The sequence below is a fragment of the Symphalangus syndactylus genome, chromosome 14 (assembly GCF_028878055.3).
Source record: "Symphalangus syndactylus isolate Jambi chromosome 14, NHGRI_mSymSyn1-v2.1_pri, whole genome shotgun sequence".
NCBI lineage: Eukaryota > Metazoa > Chordata > Mammalia > Primates > Hylobatidae > Symphalangus > Symphalangus syndactylus.
Genome location: NC_072436.2, coordinates 85,043,283 through 85,058,016, shown reverse-complemented (window position 1 = coordinate 85,058,016; position 14,734 = coordinate 85,043,283). Strand labels below are relative to the sequence as shown.

The window sequence follows — 14,734 nt, the reverse complement described above, 5'->3', positions numbered from 1 at the left end:
ATTTATCTATCAGGTTTTTTTTTTTTTTTTGAGAGGGAGTCTCGCTCTGTTGCCCAGACTGGAGTGCAGTGGCATCATCTTGGCTCACTGCAGCCTCTGCCTCCTGGGTTCAAGCGATCCTCCCACCTCAGCCTCCCCAATAGCTGGGATTATAGGCACCGGCCAACATGCCTGGCTAATTTGCTTGTATTTTTAGTAGAGATGAGGTTTCAACCATGTTAGCCCTGTTGGTCTTGAACTCCTGACCTCAGGTGATCCGCCAGCCTTAGCCTCCCAAAGCGTTGGGATTATAAGTGTGAGCCACCACGCCCAGCAGACATTTATTTTTAATGTAAATGGATATTGTTGTCTAAATTGACAATCACCGAAGCTGAGTTGGAAGTCTTAAGAGGTCATCTGACTACTTCATTTGTTTTTGAACATATAATAAAGTTCCCTAAAACAATGTAAACAAGTACCATATCCAGCAAGAACTTCTCTAACAATAGCAAACTTTATAACTTTTAAATTATCCATTGCTTTGCTTTTTTGCTTCAGGTGTCTTATTCTCTTTTTGTTGGAAAGTAAGCATCTATTTGGTAAATTCTTCCAGCCTGAACCCCTCAGTTTACCTTCCCATGGCAGCTAACATTAGTGTATCCTCCCAGAAAATTTCTGTGCACAAGTATAAATGTAAATATAATCTTTTGTTTTCTTTATTCGTGGCGGCAGACTGTAGGCATTTACTGTTCTGCACCTTGCCTTTTTCACTTAATAACACGTCTTGGATATTGACACATACCACCACACAAAGCTGTACTTTATTCCTTTGAATAGTTGCATAGTACTCCCTGTATGTTTTATAAGTCACACACAGAAATGCGATTGCTGAGTCAAAAGGTATGTGCATTTACGTTTGTTGGACTGTCAAACTGCCTTCTAAAGACATAGCATTTTAAACTTTTACCAGTGGTGTAAGAAGGTACATGCTACTCTATATTCTTATTAATTCTTGTCAAATCTTTTGATTTTTCTCAATTTAAAGGGTAAAAAATGGCTGGGCGCGGTGGCTCACGCTTGTAATCCCAGCACTTTGGGAGGCCGAGGCGGGCGGATCACGAGGTCAGGAGATCGAGACCACGGTGAAACCCCGTCTCTACTAAAAAATACAAAAAATTAGCCGGGCGTGGTGGCGGGCGCCTATAGTCCCAGCTACTTGGAGAGGCTGAGGCAGGAGAATGGCGTGAACCCGGCAGGCGGAGCTTGCAGTGAGCCGAGATTGCGCCACTGCACTCCAGCCTGGGCGATAGAGCGAGACTCCGTCTCAAAAAATAAAAAAAAATAAAAAAAAAATAAAAAAAAAAAAAGGGTAAAAAATGGTTATTTTAAATCTGACTTGTTTTGTATGACTGAGGTTGAAAACTATTTCATGTTCATAAACCTATTTATAAGTCTTATTTTGAGAACTCCCTGTTCATGGCCTTCAACACTTTTCTACTTGGTTGGCAGTCTTTTTATTACTGATTTTCTTTCAATATTGACAGATCTTTATTAAAATGTAAAGATAAAATATTATGTTTAATAACATACAAATATAAAATATTTTATTTCCTAGTTCATTGACTTTGCTTATGGTCATTAGTTTTCTGTGTAGGATTTTTAGTTTACGTAATCATGGTTTCTGGGTTTTGCTTAGCAGAGCATTTCTTCTCCAAGATTTTGATAAAACCTACCATCTTTCATCTGTTTAAAAATGTTTAAGTTTTGATCACTTGGAATTTACTTTGGTATAAAGGAGTGTGGATCTCATTTCATTTTCTCTAAGCAACCTCATCTATACTTATGATTTTAACCACCATCTATAATGTTGATGACTTAAAAATCTATCCTACCTGTCCAGCTCTCTGTGCTAAACCCCAGACCTGTATTAGTAAACTCCCTGTCAGACATCTCCAGCTAAATGTCCCCAAAGCACCTTAAATATATATTCAAAATTGAGCCAGGCCCAGTGGCTCATGCTTGTAATCCCAGTGCTTTGGCAGGCCAAGATGGGAGGATCACTTAAACTCAGGAATTTGAGACCAGCCTGGGCAACACAGTGAGACCTCGTCTCTATAAATAATAATAATGATGGGGATGAAAGAAATACATATATGTTCAAAATTGAATCACTATCAAAAAATCCTTTTCCTCCTGCATTCTTTGGTTGAAAGCAACTAAGACACTCATGCCAGAATCAACATTTCTTTCCCCATTTCCTATATCCCATCAAGTCACAAAGATCTGTTTATTTTTTAGAAAGCAGTCCTTTACCCTAGATACTAAAATACCTATTGTTACTTTTTAGTCTGAGTCCACATCATTTCTTGCCCTGGCAACAATCTCCCTGTCTGGCTTCCCAGATTTTAGTTTCTCTCTTTGCTTCTTAGTCTCTCCCATCTCATTCCTCAGGGCTATTCATCACTTCAGCTGGGAAAAACTATTTGGAAAAAACAAAAGCAGATTCAAATCATGCCACTGCTTTCCATTAAATCCTTCAAGTTCCCCATTGCCTACTTTCAGGAAATTTTGTACATATTCTGTGATCAAATAAATTTGGAAAAATATTACATGTCCTATTCCTAGAGAGTCAGTATTCGGATTAGCTTATTAAAGTCTATTTAATCCACATTAAATAAACCTGCTTAACCCTGCTGAAACTTACTTTAGAACAGAATAAACTTTTTCATGGTATACAATAATCAATGTCCTGTGGAACACTATTCCATGGAATACTGAATTGGAAAAATGCTGGCTTTAAGTCCAAACTCCTTAGCATAACAATAACCTTCAATATATGGTTCTACTTGATTACCTTAACACCTCTTTTGAATACATTCCTGAAACACACTACACTGTAACTTCTTAACTTTGCACATGCTGGTCCTTTCATGTGAAATACAGGCCCTGCTCCTAATATGCCTCTCAACAATTACTCAGCCTTTAAAATCAGATGAAATGTAGTAGTCTTTCTCAGCCAATTATGCTCAGCCTAGTTCATCAATCAACCTTACACATATTTGTATTATTACCTCTTCAATCTATTAGTATCTTTTTGTTTTCAAACCTTTAAGCTTTTTCAAAAACTGGGTACAATTTGTATCCCCAGGGCATAGGACAGTGCCTGACTTAGGGCAGGGCAAGCCCTACTCAAGCAATTCAAATTCATATTTGAATTGAACTGTATACCTTGTATTGGCCCATCCCACAGGACTTGACATTCATTCTTATCAAATTTAATTTTTTTGAGGTTTTTGGCTTTAATACTTCAAATTTAATTTTTAAACTATTAAGCTCCATATTTTTTTTCCTGCTCAATTTTGTCAGTCACCCATTCCTTTTAATCAGTATTTTTATTGGCAGGCCAGTGCTCTCAGTCAAGTCAACATTGAAAGAGACAGGGCTGAAATAAGCATCCTCAAATCTTCAACTTGAGATCCTTCTCTGACCTGTTGATCAGATTAAGCAGTCCCTTTGCTCATCCCGTAACAGTATGAATGGTGCACCTATTATCTAGTCTAAATTTCTGCATCATTTACACAAGATATCATAAAGATATCATAAACTGTAAAGCTGAATTATAGATACATCACAGCAACAGCAATACCCTCTACTGCAAATGCAGTAATTTCTTCAAAACAGAAAGTGAATTAACTATGGCATGACTTATTTTGGAGAAGTCCCTTCTGGCTTCTTTCTGTAGTCCCTTTCCTTTTTTTTTTGTTTTCTTGAGACAGAGTCACTCTGTCACCCAGGCTGGAGTGCAGTGGCACGATCTTGGCTCACTGCAGCCTCCGCCTCCTGGGTTCAAGTGATTCTCTTGACTCAGCCTCCCAAGTAGCTGGGATTACAGGCATGGGCCACCACGCCCGGCTTATTTTTGTATTTTTAGTAGAGACGGGGTTTCACTATGTTGGCCAGGCAGACCTCAAACTCCTGACCTCAAGTGATCCACTCACCTCAGGCTCCCAAAGTGCTGTGATTACAGGCATGAGCCACTGTGCCTGGCCCCTTTCCTTTCTAAACTACTTATAAACCATTCTTTTTATAAGTTCTTAAGAGTCTTGTTGAGGGTCACGATCAAGTTCATTGGGTTATACTTTATAGAAAATACTTTTCTTCTCTTCCAATAAGAAGAACGTTTTCTGTCCTTGGGATACCAGTCTCCACGATTTCTCAATGACTGCCATCATACTTCAGTAATCGAATCCTGAAGTTCTCATTATAATCAAGGATGAGTTTTTGTCTAGACCAAAAGATCTGAATTCATTTAAAAATGGCAGGTAAAGACTCTCCTATGATGTCATCTTTTATTTTTCAGTTTACCTTTTTCAAGATTTGTTCAGTGTTTTCCAGTATGAGATTTGGAAGACTGAGAAACACAAGTGCCATGAAGTCTAAGACTGTTTTGTTCATCACCATGTCCTAAGAACTTAGATCAGTGCTTGGCACATAGGTGCCACAAAGTAAAGATTTGTAGAGTGAAAAGAATGAAGATGAAAATAGTAGCAGCAGTATTTTACCAGCTACGTTAAATATCAGATTATGTTTTCCTTTACTGAATAAATTACAAAAGTACCTTTAGCATTTTTTGCTTTGGCCTGTTTTTAGTTTTAATTTTTCTAGATAATATTATTATATATTCAAACCATGTTTTCATTTCATCCTGTTACGGCCCTCTTTTCTATCTTTCATGCCAGTACTGTAAATGTGTTAAGTTACCAGAGAACTCCTTCTGTGGCCTCTTTAGTGTCTTTAGGTTCCTTCTCTCTTTCTTCTGGAATAGCAGCATTGATGACAGTTTGGCACGAATTGGTTTTAAGAATCTCCTAGCGGCCAGACATGGTGGCTCACACCTGTAATCCCAGCACTTTGGGAGGGCAAGGTGGGTGGATCACGAGGTCAGGAGTTCCAGGTCAGCCTGGCCAATATGGTGAAACCCCATCTCTACTAAAAATACAAAAATTAGCCAGGCGTGGTAGCACGCGCCTGTAGTCCCAGCTACTCAGGAGGCTGAGGCAGAAGAATCACTTGAACCCGGGAGGCGGAGGTTGCAGTGAGCCGAGACTGCACCACTGCACTTTAGCCTGGGCAACAGAGCAAGACTCTGTCTCAAAAAAAAAAAAAAAAAAAAAAAAAAATCTCCTAGCATAATGCTTTTGTTTTTGGCGTTTCAGACCTGGGGATTACAATGAACCATTTGTAGTCCCGCCTTCCTAAAATTGTGTGTACATGCCTGAGTGGCATTGTTCTCTTGGCTTGTATAAATCGACTGAAAGATTACAGTTGCTTTCTCTTATGATTCCTAATAGTACTTATTAATCAAAACTTCCTTGGTGATTGGAATCAATTCTGGAGCTCTCTACCTTTTGGAAGGAAATAAAGTTTACTAGGTCACCAATGCAAATAAAAATTTTTCAGTGTACTGCTTTTAGCTAAAAATAAGAATTCCAGCAGGTATCTGGATATTTGAAGCTCTACTTTTCAACCATCTTGACTCTGGCTTGATTTGGTCATCTGTAATCTGACTTTGAGTTTTACTAAAATCCAAATTTAAAGAAATCTTACATTTTATACCAACAGGTGTGTATAAAAGGTTAGCATTTTTTTTTAATCTTTTTTGTAGAGATGAGGTCTTGCTATGTTGCCCAGGCTGGTCTTAAACTCTTGGCCTCAGGTGAGCCTCCTGCCTTGGCCTCTCAAAGTGCTGGGATTACAGGCATGAGCAATATCAGCAGTTTTGAGACATAATTCTTTTACCTGAATCCATTAATGCTAAACTTCCGCCACATGCAGATGCCATAGAAGATGACCCTATAGAAAGAAAAATAACTGCTTTATATTATACTGATTTTTTTAAATGTAGAAAAGTGTTACTATTGGTTATTCCCTATAAATATTCAATTACAATACAAATATTCAATAGTATCTTCTTCTTTTTAAAAGCACCTAAGGCAAGGTCTTTTAAGCTATAAACTACGGGGCTGCAAGGTCCAATATGGTAGCCATTAGCTATAAGTGGTGACTTAAAGTTAAATCAATTAAAGTAAATTTAATTCTTCAACTAGATAGCACAGATAAAGAGGATTTCTATTATCACAAAAAGTTTTATTTTATTATTATTTTTTGAGATGGAGTCTCAGCCCACCACCACGCCCAGCTAATTTTTTGTATTTTTAGTAGAGACAGGATTTCACCATGTTAGACCCTCTGGACCTCGTGATCCACCCGCCTCGGCCTCTCAAAGTGCTGGGATTACAGGTGTGAGCCACCACGCCCAGCCCATCACAAAAAGTTCTATTGCGCAGTATTGCTACAGATACTCTAATAGACTTCCTAGGGCATATCTTTTTTCTTGCTTATCAGAAGTAGTTAAAGATATAGGGCTTTGGCTCTCTCACTCTCATAAGCCCATTAATTTAGTCACACCCAGTAGAGAACCACAAAGTCTTTAGTTTAAATTCTGAGTTTACCTTGGTATTTTTCCGTCAAAATATGTGACTATCTGAATTATGTCTGTTACACCTTTAAGAACTCCATGACCTTTCTGCCTTTAATGACTGCACTGTACCTTGACCCATGGACTAATTTTTTATTTAAATGTGACCTCTTGGCCTAGACTCCCTCTGTGATATACACTTATTATTCATGTGGATATGTGACAGGTATCCCCTACCTAATGATCACTCTATTTTGGCCCTTCCTCTCTCTGTTAACCTTGTTCTGTGGTTTGTTGGTACAAATAAAGAAACAAGCCAAACTGGATCTACTATAACAGATAAAGAAAAACATTTGTTTTATATTGTTTTCAAAACAACTCATTAGCTAAGAACAGAGATTAAGACAAGTATATGATTAACTCAATACATTTTTCTCTTGCAATAAACTTGGGTTCTGTAGTAATAAACAAAATGTAACATTACATTTGAAAACAATAATAGAATAGGGAATATGGTCTTTTCCACTATGAAAGAAGTATTTCAATACCATACCATTTGACTCTAGGACTTCAGATGTCACTCTTATGGTGAAAGGAAAATCTCTGGGAATAACAGGATACAAAGCTTTCTCAGCAAGAGCACCTAAATTAGAGTAGAAAACAATAAGTAAAAAATGTATTAAGTCTCTGTAAGAATACCATGTAAGTTTACAGACCTGTACTTACCATGCCCAAGTTCTCTTCTATTTAAACCAGTGACTTTGCCAATTTCATTAGTTGCATAAGGAGGAAACTTAGAAAAAAAAAAACACAAACACACATATACAATTGACATAGAAAGATGTACAAGTTATATTACCAAAATAATAAAACAACTTATAGAACAGTAGAATCTCATTTTTGTTTTTTAAAAAAGTACATTCATAAATATACAAAAAATGCATAATATAAATTTAACATACATACCAAATTGCTAAAAGTAGCTATTTCAAGTGTGTAAATGGATTAGGATGTGGGAACTGGATGGGTATGGGGATTTACACCATAAATTTCCATTATGTTTAAATTATTAACAATAACAAAATGTTATATTTTTGTAATAAGTAAAAATATGTACATATTTAAAAAGTACACATTGAAGAATCACAGATTTTTTTTCATAGCAAAGCCCATATTTATTTCACTAAATTGAAATTTAATTTACACTGATACTTTTTAGTTATCTCTCTCCACTACCTTTTTCAGATATGAAACAAAATACATGAAAGGGAAAGTTGCATATTTTGAAGTATTTCTCAAGCAAAACATAATGACAAAAATGTATGGAGGAAACAGCTCTTTTCCATAAGGGTTTTATTTTAGCCAGTGGTTGCAAACTGTTTTATTTGGTAGATATGTTACCTTGAAGAAATACGAATTAGTTGTGATCATTTGACAATAGGAAGACTTCCCATAAAAATCTGTAATTTCAGGCCGGGCACAGTGGCTCATGCCTGTAATCCCAGCACTTTGGGAGGCCAAGGCAGGCAGCTCACTTGAGCTCAGGAGTTTGAGACTAGCCTGGCCAACATGGTGAGACCCTGTATCTACAAAAAATGGAAAAATCAGCCGGGCGTGGTGGCGCATGCCTGTAATCCCAGCTACTCATGAGGCTGAGGCACAAGAATTGCTTGAACCCAGGAGGTGGAGGTTGCAGTAAGCTGAGACTGCACCACTGCACTTCAGCCTGTGTAACAGAGACACTGTTAAAAAAAAAAAAAAAATTTCCCCCAAATATCTGTAATTCCAGATTAACAAGAATTTTTTTTTTTTTTAAGACGGAGTTCTGCTCTTGTTGCCCAGGCTGGTGTGCAATGGTATGATACTGGCTCACCACAACCTCCGCTTCCGGGTTCAAGTGATTCTCCTGCCTCAGCCTCCCAAGTAGCTGGGATTGCAGGCAGGCGCCACCATGCCTGGCTAATTTTGTATTTTTAGTAGAGACAGAGTTTCACCATGTTGGTCAGGCTGGTCTTGAACTCCCGACCTCAGGTGATCCGCCCACCTTGGCCTCCCAAAGTGCTGGGATTACAGGCATGAGCCACTGCTCTTAAAAGCAGTGGATGGAGCAGGAATCTGATTAAACCTCTGGATCTAGCAGTCAATTTGCAGGAAATAGAGAGGATGGAGGAACATGTTGAACTGCACCACGAGTGTGCAATCAGCAACACCCAGACTGTGGGAGACTATAAGTAAAATGGCTATGGGGCTTCAATAGATAGAATGTAATGGAGGAGAAATGTATAGATTTAAAAAGACTTAAAGAAATATCAGGCCAGGCATAGTGGCTTACATCTGTAATCCCAGCACTTTGGGAGGCTGAGGCAGGCAGACTGCTTGAGCCCAGGAGTTTGAGACCAGCCTGGGCAACGTGGCAAAACCGCGTTTTGTAAAAAATCTAAAAATTAGCTGGGTGTAGTGGTGCCTGTAGTCCCAGCTACTTGGGGGACTGAGGCAGGAGGATCACTTAAGCCTGGGAGGTGGAGGTTGCAGTGAGCCAAGATGGTGCCACTGCACTCCAGCCTGAGTGACAGTGAGACTCTGTCTCAAACAAACTGAAACAAAAAAGGAAATACCAAACGTTTTAAAGAAAAAAACAAGACTAAACTATAGTATCTAAAAATGGAGCCAGGAAATCCAAGATGATTACTGTAAAACTTAGGAGAGTAGTTACCTACTTTTAAGAGACGAAGGGTATTGAGATTGGGATGAAAAACATGGAGGGGCTTTTGAGGTGGCTGGCAATGTTAAATTTCCTGACTTGGGTGGTGGTTACAAGGGTATTTGCCTTATAAAAACTTACTAAGCCATCCTTTGTTTTATACAGTTTTCAGTACCTCTGCTTTATTTTATAATAAAGAGATTTACAAAAATAAAATATGGCAATAATGGCCCATGGCCCATATCCTTCTCCAGTTCCCTCCCCAACCCCCTTACCCAATAATCAGCTAGACCTCCACTGTGCACAGCTGCCCTTTTAAGACTGCCACGTGCTCTCCAGCTCATGACAAAGAACCTGCTTTACTCAATTACAATTCCTCTCTGGCTTCTGTAGCACCAGGGTATATCCAGAACAGGATATTTACAAGGGATTCAAGCCCTGTATGAATCTCGATGTTTATGGATATTCTGTAGCATATACTTTCTACAAAAAAATGTTCTCTATTGATTACAGCAGATTCAGCAAGAGTGAAATGCTGGAATTCTGGGCAGCCAACAACGGTTATACAAAAACGAAATGACTTGCTACTTTACATAAGTCTCTCATGTTGTATTCTTTTTATTTCTGAGACAGGGTCTCACTCTGTTGCCCAGGCTGAAGTGCAGTGGGGTGATAATGGCTTGCTGCATTCTCAACCTCTTGGGCTCATGCAATCCTCCCATCTCAGCCTCCCGAGTAGCTGGGACTATAGGCACATGCCACCATGCTTGGCTAATTTTTAGATCTTTTTGTAGAGACAGGATCTCACTATGTTGCCCAAGCTTGTCTTGAATTTCTGGGCTTAGCAATCCTCCCTCCTCGGCCTCCCAAAGTGCTGGGATTACAGGTATGAGCTACCATGCCCTGCTCTCCATGTACATTCTTCAAATAATAAATTTTTTTTTTTTTTTTTTTTTTTTTTTGAGACGGAGTCTTGCTCTATCACCCAGGCTGGAGTGCAGTGGCCCGATCTCGGCTCACTGCAAGCTCCGCCTCCCGGGTTCACGCCATTCTCCTGCCTCAGCCTCTCCGAGTAGCTGGGACTACAGGCGCCCGCCACCACGCCCGGCTAATTTTTTTTTGTATTTTTAGTAGAGACGGGGTTTCACTGTGGTCTCGATCTCCTGACCTCGTGATCCACCCGCCTCGGCCTCCCAAAGTGCTGGGATTACAAGCGTGAGCCACCGCGCCCGGCCAAATAATAAAATTAAAAGTACTTTATATTAGGTCTGGTCCCTTAGGATTTGTTGTGAATAAAGTCAATCACAAACTCAATTATCTATAATTATCTCATATAAAGTAACTTAATATTAAATGTCTCATCTTTTACTACTAATCAACTGAGTATAAATATGAACATTTCAATGAGCAAACAGGTGATTTGTCAGTTGAGGTATTTAAAAAACTCTACTTTTGTTTGACACACGTGTATACACAGGCATGACTTTTTTTTTTTTTTTTAACCTAAAACGATATTGTCTGCTATACTTTCTTTAAGTTTTATGTATGACTTAGAACACGAAGTTGTTGATTAGAAAAATACTACTTATCTCTCTAAAGTACTTATCTCTTATCTCTCTCAAGTAGTACTTTAGAGAGTGCTACAGTACTCTCTAAAAATACTACTTACATCTCTCTCTACTTATCATTCTACACAAAGCTTGCCATGCCTTCTGTAAGCAATAAAATAGTAGCCCCAAATTGACCTTAATAGATATATGATAAAACTAGAAAAATAAAATATTATTGGTAAAACTCAGGTAGTGGATATATGGAGAGTCACTGTAAAGTTCTTTCAACTTTACTGTATCCTGGAAGTTTTTAAAAATAAAATGTTCCAGCCCGAGCAACATGGCAAAACCCCATCTCTAGAAAAAAATAGAAAAATTAGCCAATTGTGGTTGCACAAGCCTGTAATCCCAGCTACTCGGGAGGCTGAGGCGGGAGGATGTCTTGAGCCTGGGAGGGAGAGGTTGCAGTGAGCTGAGACTGCACCATTCCACTCCAGCCTGGGGAACAGGGTGAGACCTTGTCTCACAAAAATAAATAAAATTTTGAGGAAAAAAATTCACCTTACCTCATAGTGCAGCATGAAATTTTTATCTTTTATCCCACTAAAAATAAAAGGCATAATATTAAAAACATCATAGGGAAAAAACATATTTATTTCAAAACACAACTAAAACAGATTTAAGGGGATTTTACAAAAGAACTAGGTGTTAATGAAAAATCAGACTGAAACTGAAAACCAAAGAATTGATTAGAAGGATGATTGTGAGATGATATTTTCTTCTGGGGCTTATGAATGAATTGTACAGATTTAGGAAACCAATTTTACTTTAAATATAAGACCTTAAATATCCAGATTTGAATACTAAGACAAGACAATAGATGTATTTTTAAGCATTAATAACTACTGAGAGAATCCTAAATGCTATACCCACCTTAGTTAAATCTCAGAGCTACAATGCTTCTGCCAGTCAATATGTGAAATGAAGAAAAAGTCCTGGGATGGGGCAAAATCTGCATGATCATAAACTGTAGCTTTGGAAAAAGAAATCTAAAAACCAAACTCCTTCAGAGGACTAAAGGAATCACAGAGTTTGCGAGCCAGAGAGGATTATAGCAGGTCACTGGCCCAGTTCATTTGACAAGAAATAGAAACCAAAGGCCAGTGTGGCTGAGTGATGATGTGTGCCCCTTTATTTACACAGGTTATAGACCTAAGACTAGAATATATGGAGGTACCCTGACCAAGCCCAGTGTTCTGCATTCCACCTTCACACACATAGCTGCACTGTCGATTCTGTCAGATACATGGAAAACAATTACAGCGGCTACTGGGAATTATCCTCATCAGTTGGGCAGCAGGAAAAGGAAGGCCGGGCCCTGTGGTCTTCTGAGACCCTTAACCAGGAACAGGAAGTAGCCCTACTAGGCACTGAGGAAAATAAAGAACTGGCTATGAGTGTCAAGACGCTATGCAATAATGCTGGTGAGGACTGCAATATAGATTTTTTTTTTTTTTGAGACAGAGTCTCGCTCCGTCGCCCAGGCTGGAGCGCAGTGGCGCAATCTCGGCTCACTGCAACCTCCACCTCCTGGGTTCATGCCATTCTCCTGCCTCAGCTTCCCGAGTAGCTGGGACTACAGGTGCCCACCATCACGCCTCACTAATTTTTGCATTTTTAGTAGAGACGGCGTTTCACTGTTAGCCAGGATAGTTTTGATCTCCTGACTTCAAGATCCGCCCACCTTGGCCTCCCAAGTGCTGGGATTATAGGCGTGAGCCACCGCGCCTGGCCTGTAATACAGATTCTTATCATCAAAATTGATTAGCATGATTTTACTGTTGACTTTTTAGGGGCAGAGGAGGACAGCCAAGCATTTCTGAACACAAAATCACAAGGTGGCTTGGGATTCGACAAGGCTTTTCATTAACAAGGTTTTTCATTAACAGCCTCCAGATTACTTTCAGCAATGGGGGCTTTCGTGTATTCATTTGCTCTCGTTTCTAATAGAAAAACCAATCCATTCAAGATTACCAAGGAAGTCTGTCCTAAGAAATCATTCTAGAGACAGAGAACAAACTAAATATACTCACATTAAAGAATTAAATGCTTTACTAATATTTGTTCCAAATCAGTGATTTAGAAGACAATCTAGCACACACACAAAATCCTTTGAAATCATGATGATGTAAACAGAAAAATGAAGTACAAAAACACAGGTTAAAAAAAGTAACAATAATTAATAATATACCACATAAGCTTTAATTACATAATAGAACATCATAAAACACAACAAACATCATAAAAACGTAACTTACTTTATAGCTGTTATAACTTGATCTGACTTAATACCAGATTCTAATGAATCAAATGTAACGGTACAAAGCACCTAAAAAAGAAAAAGAAATCCTCAGGCTTTAATACACTAACCACAAAGATGAAAACTAAAAATACTTGAAGAATCCAACTAACTCTTTAAAAAATGAGATAAGTACATCCTACACAAAGCTTGCCATGCTACTAACTGCAGTAAACACTTATTTATTCTATAAATATTCATACTATGTGTAAACCTCAATAATCCAAAGTTCTAACATCACATAGACTACATATGTAAAGCACTGCTCTAGGAATGCTGGGGAAGGAAGGCAGGAAGAGAAAGCAATATTTTTAAGAACTATGTATGACAGTATGTTGAGGAAGCCTCAATACAGGTTCAGCCAATACAGCTGCCTGCTTAAAATTTAAAAAAAATCAGGCCAGGCATGGTGGCCCACACCTGTAATCCCAGCACTTTGGGAGGCTGAGGTGGGTGGATCACGAGGTCAGGAATTCAAGATCAGCCTGGCCAATACGGTGAAACCCTGTCTCTACTAAAAATACAAAAATTAGCTGGGCATGGTGGAGTGTGCCTGTAGTCCCAGCTACTTGGGAGGCTGAGGCAGAAGAATAGCTTGAACCCAAGAGGCAGAGATTGCAGTGAGCCGAGATCATACCACTGCACTCCAGCCTGGGCGACAGAGCGAGACTCCGTCTCAGTAAAAGAAGAAAAGAAAAATAAATTAATTATCAGTCTTCTTTGTAGAGACGTAACATAATCCAGACAATCTACAATGTATCATTCACAACATCCAGAAAACAACCTACAATGAAACACGAAACAGGGCCCATTCTCAAGAAGAAAGACCAGGAATAGAGGCTGATTCTGAGTTGATTAATATGGTGGATTAGCAGACGAAAGATTTTTTTTTTTTTGAGACGGAGTCTCACTCTGTCGCCTAGGCTGGAGTGCAGTGGAGCGATCTCAGCTCACTGCAACCTCCACCTCCTGGGTTCAGACGATTCTCCTACCTCAGCCTCCTGAGTAGCTGGGACTACAGGTGCGTGCCACCACACCCAGCTAATTTTTTTGTATTTTTAGTAGAGATGGGGTTTCACTGTGTTAGCCAGGATGGTCTTGATCTCCTGACCTCGTGATCTGCCCGCCTTGGCCTCCGAAGTGCTGGGATTACAGGCGTGAGCCACTGTGCCCGGCGACAAAAGATTTTTAACAGCTATTATAACTATACTCAAAGGACATAAAAAAGAATAAGTGGAAATTCTAGAATTGAAAACTTTAGTATCTCATAATGGAAAGGAGATGGCAAGAGTCAGTGAGCATGAAGATGAATGAACAGAAATTGCCCAATTTGCAGAAGAGAGGAAAGAGAACATAGTTGCAGTGACCTATGGGATAGTATCAAAAGAATAACATGTGCAGTTGCAATTCTAGAAGAAGAGAGACAATGAGGCATGAAAAAATATTTGAAGAAATAATCGATGAAAATTCTTAAGTTTGGTGAAAGACATCAATGTACAGATTTAGGCTCAGGATACTTTTAGCAGGATAAATTCAAAGGAAACCACACGTTTCAATCATAATGCTGAAAACCAAAGATAAGGAGCAAATCTTGAAAGCACCCACATGAAAAAAATAATAATAGATATGGAACAATGATTTGAATGGGTCCTTTTCATCAGAAAAAC

The 14,734-nt window shown here is 38.9% G+C and overlaps 1 protein-coding gene across 2 annotated transcripts in view; it reads right to left on the bottom strand.

Annotated features, from left to right (window-relative positions):
• The window catches only part of PNPT1 (polyribonucleotide nucleotidyltransferase 1), a 57,903-nt gene that overhangs the window by 11,796 nt on the left and 31,373 nt on the right, over positions 1–14,734 (bottom strand). For both annotated transcript variants that reach the window (XM_055240599.2, XM_055240601.2), the window contains exons 14-18: positions 13,027–13,097; positions 11,275–11,311; positions 7,184–7,250; positions 7,011–7,100; positions 5,779–5,832 (exon numbers count right to left, since the gene is read on the bottom strand). In XM_055240599.2, coding sequence (XP_055096574.1) covers positions 5,779–5,832; positions 7,011–7,100; positions 7,184–7,250; positions 11,275–11,311; positions 13,027–13,097 — 319 coding nt within the window. The remainder of the gene's footprint in view (positions 1–5,778; positions 5,833–7,010; positions 7,101–7,183; positions 7,251–11,274; positions 11,312–13,026; positions 13,098–14,734) is intronic.